Source organism: Lactuca sativa, chromosome 7 (genome assembly GCF_002870075.4).
Source record: "Lactuca sativa cultivar Salinas chromosome 7, Lsat_Salinas_v11, whole genome shotgun sequence".
NCBI classification, from domain to species: domain Eukaryota; kingdom Viridiplantae; phylum Streptophyta; class Magnoliopsida; order Asterales; family Asteraceae; genus Lactuca; species Lactuca sativa.
In genome coordinates this window covers 9306601-9326113 of record NC_056629.2, presented here as the reverse complement: position 1 = coordinate 9326113, position 19513 = coordinate 9306601, and the positions used below count along the sequence as shown (strand labels likewise).

The following is a 19513-nucleotide window of genomic DNA, read 5'->3' as shown; positions in this document are numbered from 1 at the left end:
AGACTATGTACGATGTCGATCTTGTTCACTTTCGATCGAATCCTATGGGGGGTTTTTCAAAGTGACGTCGGTGGTAATTAAAAGGGGATAAATTAGGTTAAAATCAACTTGCATAATTATAAAAGACTATTTGGGGAATTTGTTTATAAAATTACCTAATTACCTTATTTATTTATTTAATTATTTATTTTATTTTAAAATTTGATTGGTCCACATTTATTCCTCCCTCCACACAATAATTAGTTAGAATACTTGAACCTAGCTATATATAGGGTTAGGATCAAATGTGAACTATAAATATTGTATGAATGCATGACCAATTCTTGTCCATTAGATTTAAAAGATTAAAGGGTTAAGATATGAGGGTACACATTGTTAACATGTACAATGTTAACATGTACTTTCATTTACTCTATAATTGCACTTAATTAACTGTAACGGCAAAATTGTAAGAATGGTAAAAATATATATGGAATGTGAGAATTTAATTGGGTATCAATTTAAATTTTATATTTAAATTTCAGTTTACGTACTACAATAAATTTTTACACAATAGTAAAAAAATATGAAACATATTTCATTATGTTAGAATTAAGTTTTCTTTTTTTAACTACATATAAAATTAGATTTTTTTTCTTCATCATGGGAACAGTTCAGAGTTAATTGTTGTGACTTATTTTGTTGCCATTGTTATGCTTATGAATTACAATCTTTTAACAATTTGCATGGTTGATACTGTTGGATTAGTGTCTAAGTCCATAACTATTTTGGTATGTACTTGACCCGATGGTGCATGATCCTTTTGGGTTGCCTTCACCAAAGCAACTTGATAGGATGAATTATGGAGAGAAAGGATTAAATATGATTTATTAATATATTATGAGAATAATATATTAAAGGAGAAATCATATTGTTTAATTAATATTAGTCAATAATTAATTGGTAATTAGTTTTGTGACTAAAAGAGATTAATTAAACTTAAGGGACTGGAATTGTAATTATAAGATAATTGCAATTTGGGCCATGGATTGCCTTTTATTATAAGGTGGACAAATTCTATGGGGGAAGCCCATATGAAATCGTCCAAGGCCTTATGGAAAGGGCTCTATGGGTTGCTTAGGGCTTAAGCATCCAAATTAGGGTTTCCATGTTAGATAACCCTAATTGCCTCACTATATATAGATCCCTTAAGGACCAAAAACGTGGCTAAGCTTCTTGCTAGGGTTTCACACGAGTTTTGGCAGCCTCCATCCTCTCTCCTCTTCATCCTCTTGCTTATGGTGTTTGTGAACCATTAGAGGAGTGACACTTGTGACTCTAAGCCTTCCAAAGTCAATTCAAGGAGGAATTGGGGTTGTTATTGCTACATAACAATCAAGGTAACATCTTAAACCTAAATATATGTTAATATCGATTTCCATATGCTAGAATTAGGGTTTATAGTCTTGGATAATTTGCATGTACAATAGAGAAACCTAGATCCAAGCATTAGGGTTTGTATGAGCACATAGGATGTTCTTAGGACCAAAACCCATCAGATACAACGTTATGAATCAATTTTTTTTAAATAAAGCTACTTATATATCATGAAAATGGTTAAGAGTCAATTTATTTAGTTAAATCATAATGCTTGACGATAAGAATGATTACGAATGACATTCACGTAAAACATTCTTATAGAATAAGACATTAATTACATGGTCATAACTGACATTCTTAAAGAATGGGTTAACATTCTTGAATAAGAGTTTGAAATTCTCTAAGAATAGACAGTAAATCCAAGTGCATAACCAATATTCTTGAAGAATAATTCAACATTGTTGAAATAATAAAATAATATTCTTGAAGAATAATTCAACATTGTTGAAATAATAAAATAACATTGTCAAAGAATAAGACGGGAAATAAAAAAGAGAACCTAAAATTCAAATATAAAAATCTAACATTATCATAAGGATTAAGACAGTTTACAACTACACATCTAACACTCTCATCAGAATGAAAATAACATACAATTACATAAACTTATGGCTTGATCTTTTCACAGGATGAGGTGTTAACTACAACAATGAAGATGACTATAGGTCTTTGTTACTTCCTAGAAGGTGGATAAAAAACCAGATGGTGTGAAGTTCTTCATTGTTCAATAAGAGGAACAAGGTGAGAAGATTGTTTGGTTCCTTTGCTTGAAAACCCATTATCCAGCCTTCACTCTCTTGATTATCATGATACCCTTCATGCACCATTTATCTCTTTGATCATAAACATTCTATGAGAATAAATGCCATAAAATTGTATTCTTTGAGAATAACATTATGTGAGAATAACAAACTTTTATCTCCTGTTCATGAACCCCAAAAAGGTGAAGAATAAAAAGTGTAAATTTAAACAAAAAAAGTCAAAATTCTTAAATTCTAAATGCTTTATTCGTCTCTCACCTAAAAAACAAGCGAAATAATCGATTTGGTAAATCCAATTGTGTAATGAGATAACTAATAAAAACCAAAGTTTTGATTATACAAAACATCTGGGGTTTTTAAATAAAAATATAAAAAATGATGAAATCGGAACTTACATGTTTATATAAAATGAAGGGAAAAGGGAAAAAGTAAATAAAAATTGAATGATACCTCAAGTTCCATCATGGCCACATATTTATGCAAGGGAACTTCATAATTGAGAATAGTTTGCATCAATTTCTCCTCATATAAAATATATTAAATAAGCGTAATCATGTTGAAACCAAAATATATAAAGAATTCTTATCTAAACTATTAGATTTATCAATACCTAAGTCGTTATGTAGATACTCCACACATGTTTGTACTCGATCCTAACTTTCAATCAAGGTTGTGTACATTGTTTTATACTATTATTCTCTAATAAGGGTCTGATTCATCTATTAAGATTTGATTCTAAAAAATCATATGGGTTGTAATTAAAAATCTTCACACGATGAAAACATAAGATAACTAGATTTAGAATCAAGTTGAGAATGTTTTAAAAAGAATTTATGATAACATCGACATAGAAAGAGGAAGAGAAGCAAAAAAAATGTCTTAAATAGAGAAAGAGAGATAAGAAGATAAACAAAACCTAGAATAGGAACCCACCCCCTTTCTTTTTACCTCCTTCATTACGTCTTTCTTCCTTTGTCGCAAACAAGGACTAACACCCCTTTTATATTTTTTCCCGATTTGCAGTGGTGTAGATAGAAGATGAAAGGTTGAGATGATGATGATACCAATGGTGGTTTGACAATGGTGTTGTGCAACTCTGGAGACGACAAGTTGAAGGCAGGAGAAGGCATTCTTCATCCTTTCCTTTTTATGTGTGAATTCAATTTTATTAAAAAAACTCTCAAAATTAGGTTGATCATATAGTTAGTGCTTTTGAAATCAAATTCCTTGTTAATCTCAATTACCATAATTATATGATTATCATTTAAAATTAATTGATTGGTTGAGAATGTGTCATACGTTCACACAATATTTATAAGTTATATGTGAACCTAACTCTCTCTCTCTCTATATAAATATATATATATATATATATATATATATATATATATATATATATATATATATATATATATATATATATATATACACACACACACATATAAAACAACATTACAGTTGACCGCCTTGTAATATAACATATTTACAAAAAACAAACAAACAAACAAACAAACAAAGTATAATAAATCGCTAGTCTAATAGAAGCATTATAAACCTCTAAAAAAAGAATAATATTAAATCATTGAAATTCTAATAAATAGTCCAAAAAGCAAGAACTGGTCTTTGAGGCCTTTGAGTCTAAAACGTCACATTCTATTATGATTATAGTTCGTTTTACTAAGTTTGGTTCGTATGTGCAACTCTAGTTCAAACTTATCCACATTTATGTATACTAGTCATGTACCCGCGCAAAGCCGCGACGACGAATAGTTTTTTTGGCGGTCATTTTGGTGAATAGTTTTCTTGCGGCTATAGAGGGGCGGTTAATAGTTTTGTTTCAGCGAATAGTTTCTTTTTTACAACTAATTTCCATTTCGGAAACATGGCATATTAAAGGAACATACATTGTATGATATTTTGGAAAATAGTTTCCTTAAGAGTTGTGTTATGGATTTTTAGTTTTGGTTTAGGGTGTGACTAACATTAGTATTATAGTTGTTAGTGGTGTGATCCTAGGTTAGGAGTTTAATATAGAGATGTTATGGTCGACATTAAGTGACAAAAGTTTTTAGAAAATGATAGTTATGACTTTTTATACATATATTCCCATGACTATTTTTTATCGGTTAGTTTGTAAACATCATATTTCAGTTATCCAGATGAAATGGCTAGAACTAATTGATTTGATCAAATCGAACCACATTCTTAGAAACCGATCCAACTTTCATCCAAACCAGTTTCAGATATAACATGTATACAAATTAGACAATTGTGAACCTCTAGGTAAATACTTATGTTTATATTTTTTAAAAGTTGGGTAAATGCAGAAAAAATTACTTAATTTCACTTGTATGTAACAACATTTTTTTTTTCATATAACGTAATATGAACTTGGAAATTGTATGTTGTTAATGAGGTTGTTTATTGATTTTCTTTGTGGATGACCGATCATGATTGATGTATAAACCTCGTCACGGAGAGTCGACAATTTCGAAGCAATTTTTAAGAAAATATATACAAGATTTTGAAGAAAAAATATTCATGTAAAAGATTAGATGAAACAATACCCAAAAAATTTTGGAATTAAAAACTTTACAAAAAGGACATCATAAATCTTTTTTGGAAAGCAAAAAACAATTTTGTTTATGAATTTAAACCAATGTTCTAAATAACGCAAGACGTGATTTTGCGGCAATGTCAAGCCTCAAGCTTTTACGAGCCTTGGCGAGCCACGTTGTTTGTAAGGCGTGACTTAAGGCGGCAAGTTTGTATATAATTAATATTTTTATATGTATTTTCAAATATTATTCTATTTTATATACATATATGAGTTAAGGCAGCGTTTTGGTAAAGCTTGACGGCAGACACAAGCCTTGGAGCCATGGTACGCCATGGCGAGCTTTTTAGAACCTTGATTTAAATTCATGATTTTAAATTTTCAATAAATCACACTTGTTAATGTCACACTTAAATCATATTCTATCGACAATTAATTTTGCCGTGTTTTAAAATTGGCCAATCTGAATAAAAAAAACAAAAACAAAAGCGTGTATCTAACTTTAATCAATACGATCTCAATTTGCAACAACAAGGATACACATGCGGCGTGCGACACGCTAATTTCCTTTTGGCGAATAGTTTTTAGAGATTATGTGGCATATGGAATGGTTGTAGGTAGTGTGTTTAACACACACACACACAAAAAAAAACGCACACAAAGGATCATACATGCATCACGTTTAAGGAAATCGTCTAGTTCTGGGAAACCGCCAACCCAAAAACCAAACCATACCCGAATAACCAAAACCTGGAAATTTGATTGACGTTTTGTTCAAACGGTTTTTCGGTTTAAACCGAAAAATGCTCACCCACAAGTAACTTTTACAAAACATGAAGCGTTTTTTGGCGAGACTTAAAAGGACATTGGTAATTCTCGAAAAAAAACTACCAACTTTGTACTATTTTTCTTTCAAAAGCTTGGGTCTTCAAAATGATAATAACATTCGAGTTTCACAATGAATGATAATAACAGTTAGGATTTTTATCTTTAACTATGAATAAGGTTCATCAAAATCTTTTAAGGTTTAAGTCTCGAAATTGATTTTAGTTGAATTTTTCTATTAGTTTGTAGGAAGTTAAGTAATATATACATTGTATCCCACATGAAACTTTAAGACTTGGAAGTTTTCAAATTGGATGCTTTTAAAAAGTTTCTAAACTGATTATCGACTTGTTAAAATGATTATAAACGCAAAAAGAATCAAGTGTTAGGGTCAACAAAATAGGATTTTAATGCGGGTTTGAACAACAAATAATTGTTTCATCTAATTAAAATTTGAAGTGAATGGATTCAAAACATCTTTTAGAATTCACAACTCAATAATCCACATCACAATGTCCCAAGACTAATCCAAAGTAAAATTTTATAATTTGGTGGGTTTTTAAAGTAGAATGCCTTAATAAAAAAATATAAAAAGTGTAATGTCGTAATAGAAGAAAAATGAAAGAAATATGTTAGAATAAACAAACGATGGTACTTTCCATAGCTTAAAATTGTCCTGCCCTTGACATCTCCATCCATAAATAAATTAAATTTGAAACTTGCTGCCATGATTTTATTTTTCATGGCCATAAAAATCCCAACTCCCAAGCTCTTTTTAATTCCCATTTTGGACAATTCTACCCTTGACATCTAAGAGTTTCCAAATCTCACTCCTATGCAATCAGAAAACACATTAGCCAGTTATCACCAAGAATATCTAAAAACTAAATTTGTATTACCCATGAAGATAACATAAATCAATTTTTTCGTTTCATAATAACCTTTTCTACTTAATTTTCGAATTTAAGCCCTTGTGACCAAGATTTTATACAAAACTTCTTCCCACTCTGGGTGCAGAGTATATGAACCTACAAAATGACATAAAAACAATAAATGACATAAGTATCATCTTTAACATTCTTCATAGTAAACATGTGTGTATGAGAGAAAGTGAGATATATCCATGTCAGGCTGATAAAATATATGCAATGCCTATTTCCAGGGGCTTGTTATAATAGTTTCTATTAGAGAACCTGATGAAAAGTCATTTTAGGGACAAAAAGGAGAAACAATCTTAAAATCATCATGGAATGTGGAATAAAAGAACATTTGATATACCTTTTGTCAAGGTTGCCCCCAAGGGGTACTTCTTTCCTACTAACTATTATATGGGCACTCCTATCCTTGAAGTTAACCTTGTAAATGAAGCAACGATTCATTTAAACAAAATAAAATTCCCGTAGGATGCTATAAGATAAAATCCGTGAAAGATTATAGAATATTATAACTAATACAACCAAAATCCAAGCTCTCTACTCACTTTCTTTATTGGACCTAAAATCATGAAAGACAAATGTTATAATCAATGAAGAAATAAATTAATAAGGAATATCAATATGTATTACATAAACAACCGAAAAGCAATAAATATATTGAGTGACTGGTTCATCTATAAAATAAAAAGATGGTCTAAAAGGCATACATATTTAAAACTTTATATCATGAGTTAAGCTTAAAAGTACCATTATGTCCAACCCAATTTTATTTTTTTTTGGAAATTTTAGGAATAAATAATTCATATGAAAGCTTGACTTGTATCTTGGCAAAACAATTCAGATCTAATCTCACTATCAGTCAAAGATTAGACAACAATCATACTAAAGGTGTGTTTTAACGTGGTAAACTTACCTCAATTGGTTCTTTCCTTTGAATAATAAGAAGTAACATATACAAGTTTAATCATAAAAGTCACCTCATATGTATTCCCATCATCCAACCCCAATGTTCCTATCTCCAGCCATCTTCACCACTAATCAACCATCAAACAAAAACAAAAACTTAGGATTTTTCTTGTTGAGACAGAGATCTGAGAGAACGACAAAATCAGAGAAATCAAACTTCATAAACATTAACCGACCAAAGAAGTTACAAATAAACCTTTAAAACATAATCAACTTACATTATGAGATTTTGAGTAAAAAACACAATATTTGAATTGGGGGAAAGTAGTAGAAGAGAGAAAAGATATTTGAGGTTGTTGCCTGGAAAATTATAGAATAGATGCAAGATTGGAGATTTATGTGTGAAAGAGGTTAACGGTGTGGTTGAGGACTTTTGATTCTAGCCATCCCTATGTTTTATGATTATTATTCCTCTAGTATGGGGAGTAGGGTTTTCAACAAGATATATGAAGTTGTGTGTTCGACGGTTGTCAACCAAAACATTAAAGTTCGTGGTTGCCAGAAACAATGGAGGCAAACAAAGTAGTATTTACCTTTTTTCTCAATCGATGGCAGTGGCTAGCATCAAAGAAAGCTTAACAGTTACAACGATTTAGCTTGAAGGAGGTTGTACAGAAGAGAAGGGGAGATATACGGGAAGGGAACCGATACAAGGGCATGAAAGTTGGGGATTACATATTTGAATCTCACAGTTATCTTATAAATCAGAGAGCTGAGATTGACTTAATCAAACTGATTGTAACTTTAGTTTAAAGAGTAGATTTATAAGAATATATTATTATTTTATTGATGGTTAGTTGTACTTTAAGTTTAAAAACTTGAACGTCTTAAAAAAATAATATTATTATATTAAATCTGTTTTTTTAGAAATAGTAGGATTTCTTTTATAAGATAGTAAAGATGTATTGAAACTACGTTGTCATTTTTTGAAAACCCTAATCAAAGTACGTTGTCATTTTTGCATTTAAACTTTTTCTTTTCACTTACATCAAAGTACCTTTCCATGTTCATGTACTTTGAAAGCTCTATCCTATTAAATTAAATATTTTTTCAACTTTGACCAAGCACTAATGCCATAATGGGAAAATGATAGTATAATATTATAATAAGCAAACCAACCAAAGCATTTTGCCATTTTAGCTTTTAATAGTTATAGATCCCAGCCTATAAGAGCAATGTTGTTTTTTGTATATGGTTTGAATGCAAGAAATAACAACATATTTAATAGCAACATATCTAGAAAATGGAAATGTGCCAGTTTTTCTTTAAAGATTCACAAAACATAGAAAAGATGAGACGAAGACTTACCCGACGCCTCTAACAAATTCAAACTTGAGGTGTAAAAGCATTAAGTATGCCAAACATTGCCCAAGGCCAAAAGGAAGTAAAAAAACAGAAGAAAGAATTTGGATTGTGATAACAATACTTTGGACCAATTAGTATCTTGAATTAATGTTGAATAAGTTTTAAATAAATTTCATAACTTTCTTGCCACCTTAAAATCTTGATGGCAACCAAAAATATGCTAGTGGATTGCAGCGATTCTCAAGTAATCACAAATAAATACACCTCCACATGGTAAATTTATATTATTCGAAACACACATAATAGTTCCTAAACATAAAGTCCTTAAAAATAGTAGAGATTTCATTAACTTTTTGGGTTAAAGACATCCATAGAATAGATTTTTTATATATTTTAAAGTGAAAAAATGCATGTTGTTAGGTCAAACATAATGCAATGAGCCAATGATGCAGAGAGCTCATTCAGAATGGGAGTATCAACAACAAAAGAGATAGTTTAACTGTTTAAAGATCCCATGTGTCCGATGTTAGGATTTGTAGATGTTTATAGTTATAGGAAAGCAAGCAAAGCCAGGTATAGTATATACACACAATTATTAAGATATTGCCTTTATACTTTCATGCCTAATCCGTGTAACGACTAACGGGCTTCTCTGGAAGAATAACCTGCAGCGAGTGTAAAAAAATCCTATAAAAATAGAAGGACAATGTTCAAAGCAAGTAAATTGCACAAAACAGGATAGGTTATCACAAAGTGTCCTCACACTTTATTTTTGAATCCATAGAGACTAACTCAGTAGTGACTTAACCATGGAAACCCATGATTCAGGGCCGGTCCAAACGTATATGGGGCCCTGGGCGAAAAGGAAAAAAGGGCCCCTTAAAGGAAAAATATCATAAAGATTCAAAAAAATATCATTTATTTTTCACTATAAATGCGTACAATTAGCAATAACAAGCAAGCCAAATTGTTTATCTTTTGAGCTAATTTGAGTTTGAACCAACTTTAGACCCAAAAAATCATTTAGGTATTAATTTTTTTGTATATATACACTACATATCGCAAAAAATTTGGGCCCCCTGGAGACGTGGGCCCTGGGCGATCGCCCGGGTTGCCCATCGTCTGGACCGGCCCTGCCATGATTATCAAATTGTATTTTGGAATCAATAAACACAACCGAGAAATCAACTGATTCCACTTATACCAACAAAAAGACCTTACCAAGACATCACTACATAATGATTCTCACTGTTGTGTTGCGTAACCTGACAAAGGAGAACACTCAGTTGTTTCAAGATATTTAGACAAAAACATTAAAATTAAACAGGTATAAGAATGGGAGGAAAGAGAAAGAGAGGCCTGTCTGCTGCATATAACATGAAAAGGGGTTGCACGCTTTTCTCACTACTGTATAGAAAGATACTATCGTTTAATTTAAAGTCCATGCATGCTATTTTCTTGATCTGGTGATAAAAATGATAAATTTGTAGAAACAAAGAAAAGTCAAGTCACTTGCCGAATATTTAGGGGGTGAAACTAAAGAGACAAAGTTTGGAAAATAAAATTAAGGTCTGTAAATGGAACTGGGGATTTGTGAATCTGTAAAATCTTTAATCGCTCGTGTCTGTCTGTAATCATATGTTCTACCTAAACTGAAAGACAATTGTTTACATGCATACATGATACATGTGTGTGTGTGTGTTTAATTTTATTTCCTCCAAAAACGTCGTCACATATAAATTAAGGACTATAATTCAAGGAAGTGTTTGATAATAAGCACTAATAACAAAATCAAACATCAAAAATCAAAAGAACCGAAGCTAAAGATCGAATTATAACGCTAAAAATGATTATTTGCAGACATTCATAACAAAATCAAACAACAAAAATCAAAAGAAACATCATTCAATATAATAGAGATCGAGATCGAGATAACAACTACGATGAGTATACCTGTAATAGAGTTGATAGACTGATGAGATGGGGAGTGTGCAACTGTGCATGTTATATATGAATTGCTTTCATGCCATGGCCAAAAAAAAAAATCTATTTTAACCTGGACCTAAATCAAACCCAAAAAAACCGATTGAAACAATCTATGCTTTCTCTTGATTCCAGTCACCTTCATCAATCGATGCAGAGTTTGATTCGCGTAGTTGAAGACATATGCAATGGGCGGCAGTAGTTTGAAGAGAGGTGGCAGTGATGGCTGGTGCGAATGAGGATGGTTGTAAGCTAGTGATGTGAGGTCTGAAAGTTAAAAGAAAGAGGCCGGCCCCCTTTCAAGCACTTACTACAGTGTAATAACATTTCATAAATGTTAGAATACAAACATCAGATAGATTAAATCAAATCAAATGTTCTGTTATGTTCTGTTTATTTATTAATCATGTTTATAATGTAATGGAATCCAACACTCAAATTATAAGGAACTAACAAAAAAACATGAACCATTCTTTTCCCCTGTAAAACCTCCTCAGTTTAAAAGAAAACCATTAATCTAGGAGTAATTTGACCCAATCAATTCCTAAGCAAAAGTAATCCGTCCATGTTTCCGCAAATTACAAGATGACTTCACTATTTAAAACACGTATCTCGTATTCCTGTTCCTATCAATCAAAATCAAACACAAAAAGTCAAAAACAATTTCATCGTTTTCCATTCCACCATGGATCGCTCGACAAAAGTGTTCATCTTGATTTCTTTCTTCTTTTTATCGGTCATCTCAAATTTCAATCTCGTTCATGCTGAAGAATTGTTTGACTGTACTTTTGATCAGGCGGTTATGAAAAGCCAAGACAAATGGATTGTCCAGTTCCTTATACCTCAGTAATTTACTATTCCACATATACTTATTCTTTTTACTTTATATATATATATATATATATATATATATATATATATATATATATATATATATATATATATATATATATATATATATATATATATATATATATATATATATATATATATAATATGTGTATATATATAATATGTGTATGTGTTTTCTTATAGGTGTGGAGCCGTTAAAGGCCTTAAACCTGAATGGGACAAAGCTTCAGCTAATATGTGCGGAAAGGTCAAGTTTGGTGAAGTGAACTGTCAGAATTGCCCAGTAATATTCCTCCATTTTTTTTCTTCTATTTTCTAATTTAAACTAATATTAATAATCCGTATTGTTACTAATTGATTGCAATTTTTCAGGAATTATGTGGTAAGTACAAGGTACCACATTTCCCATATATTTTACAATTTGGTACAGATAAGACAAAAGAACCTATCCAATACAAAGGAGCATGGAGTGCTGGAGCGCTAGAAGAAGCTGCCCTTAGTATCGCCTAAAAATAAGTTTTGAGTGAGGAATATTGCATCGGAATACGACTTGTTTTAATTTGTCATAATTGTGAAACAATGACACCTTTGTTTTGTTATGGTGTAACTTTTGTGTAAAGATCTAATAAAGGAAGATTTATATTTTGTTTATTTATATTCCAAATTATCTGACATATTTATAGCATCTTCAATAAATTTAATTTCACGGACTTATCACTACTCATTAAATATTTAAAAACATTGGAATATATAATTGATTTTGTTACCATTCATCAACCATATAATATTCTTCGATCACCAAGTTATCAATTATATGGTATAATATTTTATCTTTCTAATCAATAATATTTTTATTTAACTAATTAATCAAATTTATAAATAATTATAATGAAAATGAATATTTTGATAGCTACATAGTTTATGAAAAAAATCAATTCCAAATATAATATATGTTTAAAATAAAGGGGGGATTATAAAATGATTAAGCTATAGCAAACAAGCAATGATACCTTTCAAACATATTAAACCTCTTCTATAAATACCACACTTTTTACTGACACAATTTCTTCTTTCTTTTCACACAATCACATACTTGTTTTGCATTCATTCAAAACCAATGACTCCTAAAAGAATGAACTGGTCAGAAAATGAAAAAGAGAACTTAGCACAAGCATGGGTAGCGGCTTCGGAAGACCCAGTAACGCCTCCTAATTTTTGGGTAAAAGTTGGAAACGTTTTCCATGATTTAATGGGTTGCCGAAGTCGTAGTCTTGATGAAATATGCTCGAATTTTCACTATATGAGGGTTAAATGTCTTGAATTCAATGGTATATATAATTTTGTTATAAACAACGTATACGATTGTGACCCGTTTGATGTGGTCATGCACCAATATAAAGACAAGAAACACACACCATTTAAACACGTCAAATGCGACAATTGAGAGAGTGTCCAAAATTTAGTCATTAAAAATAAGGTTTAAAAACTAGTTTAAATTGTTTGTGGTTGCATTTTTATGTTTTTTATGTTTTTTTTTATGTTGTGTTTTTAAATTAATGTAATCTTTGTTTCATTGAATAAAAAACTAGTTTTAAAAAACATGTTTTATTATGTTTTTGAATTAAATTTAATTAAAAAATATATGTTTTATTGTGTTTTTGAATTAAATTTAATTAAAAAAATGAGATGGAGTGGTGTTTAGTGGTAGGTATCCCATGGTTAGTGGTAGGGAGCGTGGTGATGATGTGGCACCCACCACTATAGTGGTTAGTGGTGGGTATAACGGATGGCGTTATAACAAGTTAAATTTTGGTGTAACTACGTTTGGGGCGTGACAGATAAACGAGCAGTATTACAGAAGCACGTTGGTAATGGTGGTTATTGGTACACAGATTTGGAGGATTTCGGAGGACACATTATGATTTGACAAAATTTATCGTTGAAGGGGGTGAACGGGTGGAGAGAAATATGAATTGTGTGTTTCAGTGAGAGGATTGTCTTGAAAAAGATTTTTGACTAATTCGATTTGCAACGGTGGCAACTACGATGTAACTGCATGTACTTTTTGTTGATTTAGGTTCTTCTTTTCTAATGACGATCACTAAACACATGCACACACATACACACCATATTTTTCATACTTTCTACTTCATCCATCATTTATACTTCCTTAACATTTTTTGCCTCACCTACTCAGATACAATTCGTTGAATCCATTTTGGCATATTTATAATCTATTATCAACCCACAATTAATTCTAACAATATTTCCTAGCCATTTTCATCGACATTAATAAGTTAAAATCTAAATAAAGAAAGTTTGACTATCTATACGTTAGAAAAGAGCACTGTTTCTTTAAATCACATCGGCTGGAGGGAAATATAGTTGTATAAGTTATAATTCTCTGGCCTCCAAATTCATAGTTTTGCCCCCATAAGATTGAAGATTTCTGAATTTTCCTTAAAAATAGTATTTCCTCCTTGGCATTACCTAAATATATAAAATTTCATTTACAATAAAACATTTCATTGTATGACTTTTATCAAGAGAATTGTTTGTTTCACATTATATTATTTATATTATATAATTGAAAGATACTATTAGATAAATACAATTAGGTACCCTTTAATATAAACAATGTATTATGCTAAACTAAACTTAGTCTAACATTCTCCCACGAGCTAAGGGCATGGAACGGCCTGCAGCTTGGATAGTAAGAGCGTAAATATTTGAGAAGACAACGTCTTTGTAAAAACATTAGCGATGGATCAGTAGTGGAAATGAACCGAACATGTAGCTGTCCGGAAGCAACCCATTCACTAACGAAATGAAAATCCACTTCAACATGTTTAGTGCGTGCATGAAATACTGGATTAGCAGAGAGGTAAGTAACACCAAGATTATCACACCAAAGAGTATGTGGATGTTTCGCTGAGACTCTTAGTTCGTTGAGAAGAGCTTTCAGCCAGATTAATTCAGCAACCGTATCTGCAAGGGCCTTGTACTCCAACTCAGTTGAGGATCTTAATACAGTACGTTGTTTGTGTGCAATCCATGAGCTCAAGTTCGAACCTACATATATAGCACATCCTCCCGTGGAACGCCGATCATCGGGACAACCAGCCCAATCCGAATCTAAAAAGGCATGAAGGGAAGCATGTGTAGAGTGGTGCCAATGAACATCCGTAAATGCTTGTAAAGAGGAGCCCGAATTGTGTCGAAGAAGAAGTCCAAAATCAGTTACGCCCTGTAAATAACGCAAGATGCATTTGACTGCAGACCAATGGTTTTCGGTAGGTGCATGCATGAATTGACACACTTTGTTGACAGCATAAGCAATACCAGGGCGAGAAATACTAGTGTACTGAAGAGCTCCAACCAATTGTCTATAGATAGTTGGATCCGGCAGAAGAGGACTGTCACGAAGAGATAAGACATGAGTGGTGGTCATTGGGGAGCTCACCGGTTTGCAATCCTTGACACCCGAATGATGAAGGATGTCTAGAATATACTTCCTTTGGGATAGTATGAGATCAAAATCATGAGAAAAAACTTCAATGCCCAAGAAGAAATGTAAGTGACCAATATCCGTAATGGCAAAAATGGAGCTCAACTGACGAATGAAGTGAGAAATCATTGCATCATCATTACATGTAATAATAATATTATCAATGTACATAAGAAAATATATATATATATATATATATATATATATATATATATATATATATATTAGAGTTCGACCTCTTCTCAAAATAAATAAAGACGAATCCGTACGAGAACCCAAAAAAATTAAAACGATGCAACGCAGTGGACAAACGTTGGAACCAGGCCCGTGGAGCTTGCTTGAGGCCATATAAAGATTTATGAATGAGGCACACATGACCTGGTTTAGAAGGATCAACAAATCCTTGTAGTTGTCGAATTTAGACAGTTTCTTGTAAATCACCATGCAAAAATGCATTCTAAACATCTAATTGCCGAAGCGACCATTTTTTAGTCACGACAAGATAGAGAACAACCCGGATTATGGTATCTTTAATTACGGGACTGAAGGTTTCATGATAATCAACACCTGCCTATTGTTTCAAACCTTTGGCTACAATTCAGGCTTTGTAGCGAGAAATATTGCCCCCGGGATCTCGCTTTAAGTTTATAAACCCATTTGCAATCTATTATGTTGGCTTGAGGAACCAGAGGAACAAGAGTACACGTGCCATTTTTGGTGAGAGCAGCGTATTCCTCTGCCATGGCATTGATCCATTCTTGAGACTTGCTAGCAACCAAGAAGGATGTGGGTTCAGTAATAGAAATACTACAATGATAGATCGATGGGTTGTAAGGGGTGGTCGGTTTGGGTTAGGGCATAGGTTAGGGGCGAGGGCGTGGATCAGGAAGTGGAGTGGCAACGGGAGGGGAAGGTGGCCCGACAGAGGTTGTGTCGATGGTGTGTGACAGAGATGCTGCCGGAGTAGTGGTGGTAAGAGAGGTGGGGGTGTGGTTCGTAGCATGTCATCGATAGTAGTGGTAGAAATCGGATCAGGTGTATCAAGTATATACTAAGGAAAAGACGAAACATAAGTGGTGGTAGGTGTAGAGCTAGTAGGGGTTGGTGTTTTGAACGGGAAGACATTCTCATTGAATCGAACATTGCGAGCAATGTAGATTCAATCCGTGGAGGTGTCAAGACATCGGTAACCATGGTGAAACGGACTGTAACCAAGAAAAGTACAAGGAGTGGAGCGGAAATCCATTTTGTTTCTATTATAGGGGCGAAGGTGTGGAAAACACTCACAACCAAAGACCCGAAGGAAGGTGTATTTTGGCTTTCGATTCAATATATGTTGATAAGGTGATCTGTTTGACGAGGTTCGAGATGGTAGGCGATTTATGAGGTATATTGTTGTCTCAAAGGCAAAATGCCAAATCGTTGGGGAAGATTGGCATGAGCAAGAAGTGTGTGAGCGGTTTCAACCACATGACGATGACGTCTCTCAATAAAACCATTTTGCTCACTAGTATGAGGGCATGACCGACGATGAATGATTCCAAGGGATGAGAAAACGAAGAGGGATTGCGAAATTCCCCTCCCTGATCAGTTTGAACACTTTTGACTTTGGAATTGAATTATTGTTTTACCATTTTAACAAATTTGATGAAGGTTTGAAAAACATCAGATTTACGTGGTAACTGGTAAAACCACATATAACGAGAGTGATAATCAACACAAATCATAAAGAAACAACAACCATCAAAAGATAAAGTTGGTGCAGGACCCCAGACATCACAATAAATTAAATCTAAAATGTTATTGCTTCGAAAACATGAACTAGGTAATGAAAGTTTTGAAGATTTCCCTAATTGACAAGAAGAACATAAATTTGAGCATTGTTTTGTGGAAACAGGAAGAGAACAACTAGAAACAATAGTATTAAAAACTCGTTGATGTGGGTGACCAGGTCGGTGATGCCAGACACTTGAAGAAGCTTTTACTGCTATGAGAGTGATCTTTGGTATTGACTTGAGACTGGGAAAACACAGTGAGTAAAGACCATTATTACTTCGTCTCGTGAGAAGAGTGTTGAGAGTAAGTTCGTCCTTCACAACAAAGAAAGAAGAGTGAAATTCAAACAAAAACATTGTCGTCGCTACAAAATTGTTGGACAGATAAAATATTTTCCTTAAATTCAAAACATGAAGGATGTTGGAAAGATTGAAGGTTTGATTGTACATGTATCAACATGAAGAGAGTCTGAACCACAATAAAACTCAGAAGTGTCAAGATTGGACAAGTCTGGTGTGGTATAAGAGTTTGTACATGTATCAGGAACCAGGTAATGTTTGAAGTGGAGACATTGTCGGCATAAGTTGTGAAATTGGCTAGCGAGTTCGGTCTTGTAGAGTTATTAGCAGCTTGGTTATTTGGACACTAAGATGGTAAATGGTCAATGCCACATCGGTTGCAATGACCAAACACAGTATTTTGCGTAGAGGCCCAATGGAACATCCCAATTTTCATTTTTGACCTAACGTTTTATACAAATAATTTATAAGAAAACATCATTGAGTTACTTCAATTCATAAAACTACAGTCACATGTCTCAAAAACCATATCATCAAAATAGTAATAATGTCAGCGTACAATCCCATGGATCTCAAAATGTGGAAATCATGTGTGTGCGATGCGCTACTACCGTGCCGACTCTTTCCCCTTCGATGAAGAGGTACCTAAAACCAAAACTGAAAACCGCAAGCACAAAGCTTAGTGAGTTCCCCCATCATACCACATACCGCATAATGGCTATCCATCAGTATCTCTCAACCGGTATCTGTGTGGCATATCTGGGAGCTGAGCTCCCCTTCGGTATCTTTCAACCGGTAACCGGAAGCTAACCTCCCCCTCGGTATCTTTCAACCAGTAACCGGGAGCTAACCTCCGCTTCGGTATCTCTCAACCGGTAACTATTTCAACCCTTACCACTACCACATAATAGCATAATATAAACATATTGCTAGGCATGCATGGGTTCTGACGACCCCTTCGGTATCTTTCAACCGGTATCCATGGACTATCCCACCCCTACTACCACTAACATATATATCGCACATCCTAGCCCAGAAAGCATTTCAGATAGGGCCGAACAAGACAATTATCACAAATACAATCATCTAACAAACGTCCCCTACCAGTAGGTCAACGTTGTGGCCGTAGACCCACTACTACTGGAAGGTAACTCACCTCAATGTCGTGTAGTAGTCGAACTGTCCTCGGTGCTGGGATCCTTCTCTCGGTCTCCTCAAACTCCTACACATAACAACCTTCCTTAATTACCATTTGTAAGTCCCTAATTTGCCTGTGTATCAATCAGATCCGTTTGATGGTGCGGAATGCCAATCAAACGGATGATGCCAGATCACAATAATAAGAGAAGGAGAAGAAGTAGATGATGAATCTCAATGTATTAATGAATAGAATAATGATCCGGATACAAGAGATTCACACACACACTAACACACAATAGTTCTTCTGTCTCTCTGGCCGTAAACTCTCTAGGGTTCATCAATATGTTCCTCACACCCTAACACCTATATTTATACTTGGGAGTATGGGCTAACTGAACTTGGGCCGTAAATGGGTTTACGGCCGTAAGGTGTTTACAGCCGTAAACTCACCCTTAAACATGACCGTAAACTCCAAAAATATTACAGAAAAATACATTTGCCCAGAAAAGCAAAGCATAAATCATATTTTGACCCAAGAATCTCTCCCTTGGTTTATAGCTTTCTTTTCTTAATGACCCAACAATCTCCCCCTAAAAAGTAGTTGGCTCTTCCTGTCAATCTTCAATGGGAGCTTGGCTTCAGCTTTAACCTTCGTGTAACATCCGGACTCCCAGGTATTATTTTATTCTTTTATTTTTTGGGTGTTGTGAGGAGACTCGGCAAGTTGGAGTCTAAACTCGCCGAGTAGGGTCGCGGTTATGCACGCGGGTTCGAGTCTGGACTCAGCGAGTCCATGCTGTTTAATGAAACCCTAATTTCCAGGGTTTAAGACCTATTTAAAGGGCCTTATGGCCGTCATTTTCGGCCACCAACCCCAGAGAGAAACCCTAAAGAGATCTTGAGCGTTTTGGGAGAGAGAGGAGGCCATTGTTAACCTTTGAAGCATTGTTTGGCAAGGCAAAGGATGTTCTAGCTAAGAGGAAGCAAGGGAGGTGGACATTCTTAGAATTTGGAGCTCAGAGCATCACTTTGGAGGTAATATTTTGGCTCCCTTTCTGTTGTTATGATGAACATGAAGGTTTAGGGTTTCTTGACCCCTTTGTTGGTTATATTTGATGTCCATTTCGTCCTTATTTGTGATGAGGCTTGGAATGGGATCCATAGAGGTCCAGAGAAGCTTTATTCCT

General features: G+C 33.6%; 1 protein-coding gene across 1 annotated transcript; it reads left to right on the top strand.

Moving 5' to 3' along the window:
* Positions 1 to 10878: 10878 nt before the first annotated feature.
* LOC128127122 (protein disulfide-isomerase like 2-2-like) lies at positions 10879 to 12237 on the top strand. The gene is made up of 3 exons (XM_052765491.1): positions 10879 to 11597; positions 11787 to 11886; positions 11976 to 12237. Exons 1-3 carry the CDS (start codon positions 11437 to 11439, stop codon positions 12111 to 12113), a joined length of 399 nt encoding a protein of 132 aa, XP_052621451.1. The 5' UTR covers positions 10879 to 11436; the 3' UTR covers positions 12114 to 12237.
* Positions 12238 to 19513: the final 7276 nt, after the last annotated feature.